Here is a 5,874-nt window from a genome sequence, read left to right as displayed (position 1 = left end):
TTTCTTGAACCCGTTGGAACGTAGTAGTCAAATGAATTGCTATGGTGATATGAGATAACCTATAAGAATCGAGCGCAGCCTTCTCTCCTCCTTAACGCACAACCGAAAATAATTACCTTCTCAGTATACTTACACTACTGAGATTTAGAATATTTGCAGGTGCTGGTACAAAACGAGCGCCTAAACAGCCTGGTATATTTGTTTCTTTTACATTCAGCTTATAAATGTTTGTAGGTATGGGGTTTCATGCAGGTAACTACCTTTAGGTTACCATGAAACAAAACAATAAAAGCTAAAACATATAAATAAATGATCTGAGGTACAGGCTGCTTCTCAGTTCACTAATTAAGACCTCTGATATTTAGTTATTTCGCCAACTCCCATCGATCTCAAGATTACTGGACAGATGAATGGAAATAATTGTGCGGCTCGTAGAACATTGTTTTTGCGGTATCCACTCGATCTACGTTTTATTCCTTTTACCACAATAACAAATGACCTGCAGCAGCACAACTTCAACAGGCGTCCGTTCAACCGTGGAAAATTTTTGCTTTAGAATCAAGACAATCATGTTAAAATTCTGTCACAATCTTTATTGTTTAACATACAACATGAAAACGAATAGTTAAAGAATGCACTAAAATTGACTGTAGCAAATAATGTTCAAGTGCTAATTCTAGTGACCATTTAATGAGTGGGGGAGGGGTTAATGTACTGTACAGTGAAGGGAAAATAAATATTCAAATACAACATCAAAAAGTAGCATGGGCTTTAAGCTAATCTGTCATCTTCCTGAGATTTCTATTTAAATAAATGTAAGGGCAATAACATTTGGAGAAGAATATTTTTAAACTAATAAACATGCTGAAGGTTCCAGTCAACTGAAAATATTACCGGTGAACACAATGAAGGTTAGAAAACCAATAAATAAAAAAATCATAATCACACTCATCTCCCCCAATTCCCTCCCCAAAATACAAACTATATTATATATCAAACATAATCACAATTTCATTGATCAAAGAGGTTTCAACCTCAAAAAAGGTTTCTTAGTTTAATATATTTTACCCACACCACTGTTTTTTCTTTGTACAATCAAACAGTCTCTATTATTTGGCCATAGTCTGAGCTTTACACAGCTAGTCAACAAAATATAATTAAAATTATGCAACATTCCTTGTAGAAATAATTACGTACAATCATGGTTCCATAGTGCTGTTCAAAGACAAAGGTGTGCAGTGCTTCGGTTTTGAACACAGGGACACAGAGTTCATGTCAGGTGTCCTTTCTCTTACACCAGTTTCATTTAATTTCAGTGCAAAACAGCTGCATTCAAAACATCTAATGTAGACGAAAGCCTCATTTGCTTGTTACTAGAGGATTTAAAATGCTGTCAAAAGCACAAACTGTATAATGCAACGTAATTCAGGAGACCAGTAAGCATTCAATAAGGAAGACTAAAAAATTATTTAAAAAACTGAAAGTAGTCCTCAAAAGTCTTTTGTTTATGCATTAGAAAACATGCCTATTTAAATAAGGATCACCCAAACAGGCAACGCTTTTTCACTTCAATGCATTTAACGTAATGGCTTCACCTTTGAAATAATTCATGCCCTTCACATGTAAATTGTAATTTTAATAAAAATAGCAGTAAATTCATAAGATATCAAAATAATAGAGTTGACCCAATATAAAACATTTAAAAAAAAGAATCATTGTGAAGTATGTAAATACTGCATTAGATGCAATCAAATAAAATGGGAAATAGGTAATTTAATGGGTAAATACCCATTTTATGGGTAATCCTTATTTAATTAAAAACTTAGCCTAGTGATTATTAAAAACAATCAAAACAGGTTCAGAAGCTCCCCGAGTGGCTCAGCCAGTATAGGTGCTTGACAAGTGCAGGCTAGGATCTATGCCTAATGACATTGCAGTTTCAAGCCATAGCCATATGATTAGCTAACTATGACCAGGAGTCTTCAGCAGCCAGACAAAATTGCACCCCACCAGTGCAATGCAGGGTTGGTCGGCTGGAGTTCCTTGGGTTACTCATACATTGGCTCCTCCCACTGACTATTAGTCAGGTGCCCACAGGCTAACAAACTGTCATCAGTAAACAATCTGTGCTGGCTCTCTTCTAGCACTGTGTGGCCTACTGTGTAGAAAGTAGTCACTGGTTTGTAGGTCAGTATATTGGAGGAGTACACATGCTGCCGTGCTCCTTGCATGGGTGCCAATGGTACAGCAGTGACTCCGGAGGCACAATTGGCGATTCCATGTTGGGGAGGCAGAAAAAAAGGCAAAAAAAACGTATGTTTTTAGTCTCCTCCACTTCAAGCTCACTAGCCTCCACTGAGATTTTTGTATTACATAAACACATCCAGTTTACATCATGTGCAAAAATGGTAGGCAATTTATATTTCCTCAAAACAAATGCATCTCATTAGCACAGTTGCTCTTATAATTCTTCTGAAAGAACAAACAAACAAAAAAAACACAAAAACAGAATACTGTTTGTAGATTCATCACAAGCATGGTCTAGAACAGGGGTGGGTAATTCCAGTCCGGGAGGGCAGGTGTGTATGCAGGTTTTTGTTTCCATCAATTATCCAGACCAATTGAGCTAGCTGGCTGTATACATCAATGTTGGTTCCCTCATAAATCATATCACATTAAAATGTTTTATATGGGGACACCAGAAATCTTCAGCTGTCATTCATGCACTTACCAAGAAATGTAGCCAAAATATCAGATGGTGAAAAAGTTTGAGCTTGTGAAATAATTAAGGCCAGAAGTTGACATGAAAACCAGGAATGGATATGGCCCTCATCGCCTATCTCTGGTCTAGAATGTCCAGAAGTGCAACAATCTCTTCAGAAGACAAAACTCAACAAATTACGTCATATAACTTCACAGGACTAAATTTCAATTAATGACAGAAGGTACACACTGTCTAAGAAAGGGCTTCAGGAAGGAAGGGCTTCAGGAAATTGTGTGTTATCAGAAAGACTAAGATGTTTCTTTCAGTAAGACTTAGAAAGAAATCAAATAGTCGTTCATTTATAGTCCCAGATTTCTGCATTCCCTAAATAGTAATTCATAGAGGTGCCTTCCACTAATTCTGAAAACTCATGACTGGTCCATAGCTGTATCTATACAGTTGGATTCAGTGTCCATTGGCTCTTCATTGTTTTTTAAATTAATTCCATTTGTGCCAGCGCCAGCAGACATCTGATTTTCCAAGTTCATAGCACCATGGCTCTGTATTGACACATCTGTATTTTTGTTTTCGTCTTTCCCTCTCGCGTCTGCAGTTTCTAACATGTCTGCATTTTTACCTGTGATGGATGGCTCACAGTAGTCAGTCCTGGGTTGTTTCTCTGCTCGCTCTTCTCCAGCTGTAGATGAAACATTTCCATTTCCTTCTGTGGTTGTGAGACTCCCAGCACTTGTTGGGCTGTTGTGTTGCTTATGATCAATGGGATCTGGGCAGTCAGCAGTGGGAACTTCTGTAGCATGACCTTGGCCATTGGGGAGCCCCTCAACTGAGCCACTGCAAGGCTTCAAAGTCACGTCTTCCCGTTTCTTCTTGGCTGGTTTCTCAGAGACCGCAGCTTCCTCAGATTGCTTGCCATTGGCTAATTTCTGTTGGCATTGGGCATTCTCCTCTGTCTGACTGCCATCATTGAGTTGGTCCTCTGCCTCAGATTTCACAAGGACAGATTCAGTGATGCAGGAGGGGTCGGTCTCACCATTACCCAAAGCCTCAGGATCAACTGAGGACCCTACTGACTCAGGATCTACCGATGTCTCCAGGAGTGGCCTTTGTGGGTCTGTGCAAGCTTCAACTTCAGTCAATGTTTGCATTTCAGAGCTGTCGTCAGAGGACTTTTTCTCCTTAGGAGCACTTCCTGTCTCGCTGTCCTTAGCTTTGTTCTTGATACGACCTTCCTCTGGCACTCCGCTCTCTCCGTTGCCAGCTGCCTCCGCCTTCTTCTCAGATTTCTTCCTGAGGCGCTTCTGGATCTTTCTAGGACACCACACAAACTTGTCTTTGGGTTCGTAGTTCTGAAAGGCAAACTTTATCAGTTTTCTCCGCTCTCTCTTGTCCCGCACGGCAAACAGGAAGTAGTCCAGCACACTTCGCTTAACGCTGCTTAGATTCTTGCGGACCAGTGTCTCTTCCAAAAAGAAGCGGACCAGCGGGGCCTGATAATGCTCAAACCCCAGCTCCCCCAGGCTCTTCAGAATACGAGTGATACGTAGGTTATTGTGCATGTTTCTGCCAATGACACAAGGACAAAAAAAACAGCATGTAAGAACATGGATACCAACTGCCTTCCAATGCAACTGCAAACATCACCAGAGCATCATAAATATAAATGGCATGCTCCAAACTATGTCTACTCCAAACTACGTTCTCTGTAATGAAATGGACTATATTGCACTGACCGTTCAAGGTTTGCAAATCGCTCCCTCCAGTTTTCAGCACGTTTGACCTCTCCTGTATCTTTGTTGACCAATTGAATGCCATAGAAGCCCAGCATGAGTTCATAGGATTCCACCAGCCTTCGTTTTGCCTCATCATTTTCACGAAATGCCTGTGGAGATGAAGGACCAGTGTATCAGTATGGCTATACAACATCACAGTCCTCGCTTGATGATTCTGGCCATTAACCAACCTGGATTTCCTTTTTTGTAAGTTCACTGGCCATGTAGTTCACCCCTGGTTCTCGCAGAGGAAACAACCTGAGAACATCAGATTTCATTTAGAACGCCCACTCACACATACAGTTAACATCATGGAAGGCACCGAACCAACACACCAAAATAAATGAAAAGACTAATGCATAAATTACCACTTACCACTGGATGTAGGAATGGACTCTTTCTAATCTTTTATAATCGGTCTTCCATTCTTTATGAAAAGCCTCAATTGAGACCTCTAGATAAGAAAAGACAGGAAAATGGGAGACAGAAGCTATTTGTAAATAATAAATGTTTCTATTGTAACAAACATATTAAATTAACATTTATTAAGTGACATACCATCAGGAGAAGAGGTGATTTCATTCAGATAAAATTTTAAATTGGTCATTCTCTCTTCTGGGCACTCTTCTTCATTTATATTCTAAGAAGAAGCACAGACATGCGTCACAATAATTCTACAGACCTATAAGAAATTAACACAAGATGATACACAATTTACGTACTGGATATCCATGCCTATAGTTTTGCATGTCTCTTGCAGCACGTAGGTTTCTTGAAGATGTATTTGACCACTAAAAAAAGAGAAAATCACAAACATTATTTTCTAAATGCAAAAAAAATAAAAAAATTAAATTAAAAAAAAACTAACGAACTTAAACATTTGCTTAAGGTGACACAAATATTATGTATACAGGACATTTCCATGCAAAAATCCCCATAAGGTGCTATTTATCCTATATAATATTCATGACAAACTTTACGTCAATAGCCTTCTTACACAATTCAGATAGAGGTCTTACATAAACGCATAATATTTTTTTCATTTAATTCCTACATAACGGGGCTACTTCAAATATATAAATGATGAATTAAAACATCACTTTCAAAATATTTTACATCTCCTCAGAAACACCGTGCAGATGTGTTTCCCACTCTTCAGTGAGTTTTAGTAGTGGGAAAACGACATAAGCAAGCATATGAACATACCATATTTCAGTCAAACACTGCTAACCGACCTCAAGCAACACGGTTATGCAAAACATTTATATTTTGCTACGATAAAAGAAAAAGAACGTTTCTCACATCAAAAGATACCTCAAACACACTTAAGCGATATCTTTTAGACAGATGTTCCAGCATTGAGCTTTCTTCAGTGAAACA

General features: G+C 38.7%; 1 protein-coding gene across 1 annotated transcript in view; it reads right to left on the bottom strand.

Annotated features, from left to right (window-relative positions):
- Positions 1-572: 572 nt before the first annotated feature.
- Positions 573-5,874, bottom strand: part of ogfr (opioid growth factor receptor) — a 7,969-nt gene continuing 2,667 nt past the window's right edge. Inside the window, exons 2-7 of the mRNA XM_064298521.1 lie at positions 5,217-5,285; positions 5,053-5,134; positions 4,870-4,948; positions 4,686-4,752; positions 4,456-4,604; positions 573-4,285 (exon numbers count right to left, since the gene is read on the bottom strand). Of these exons, the coding sequence (XP_064154591.1) occupies positions 3,133-4,285; positions 4,456-4,604; positions 4,686-4,752; positions 4,870-4,948; positions 5,053-5,134; positions 5,217-5,285 (1,599 nt within the window). The 3' untranslated portion in view covers positions 573-3,132. The remainder of the gene's footprint in view (positions 4,286-4,455; positions 4,605-4,685; positions 4,753-4,869; positions 4,949-5,052; positions 5,135-5,216; positions 5,286-5,874) is intronic.

The sequence above is a fragment of the Anguilla rostrata genome, chromosome 11 (assembly GCF_018555375.3).
Source record: "Anguilla rostrata isolate EN2019 chromosome 11, ASM1855537v3, whole genome shotgun sequence".
In the NCBI taxonomy this organism is placed as follows: domain Eukaryota; kingdom Metazoa; phylum Chordata; class Actinopteri; order Anguilliformes; family Anguillidae; genus Anguilla; species Anguilla rostrata.
The sequence above is the reverse complement of the archived record's forward strand: the minus strand, read 5'-3'. Positions and strand labels throughout refer to the sequence as shown.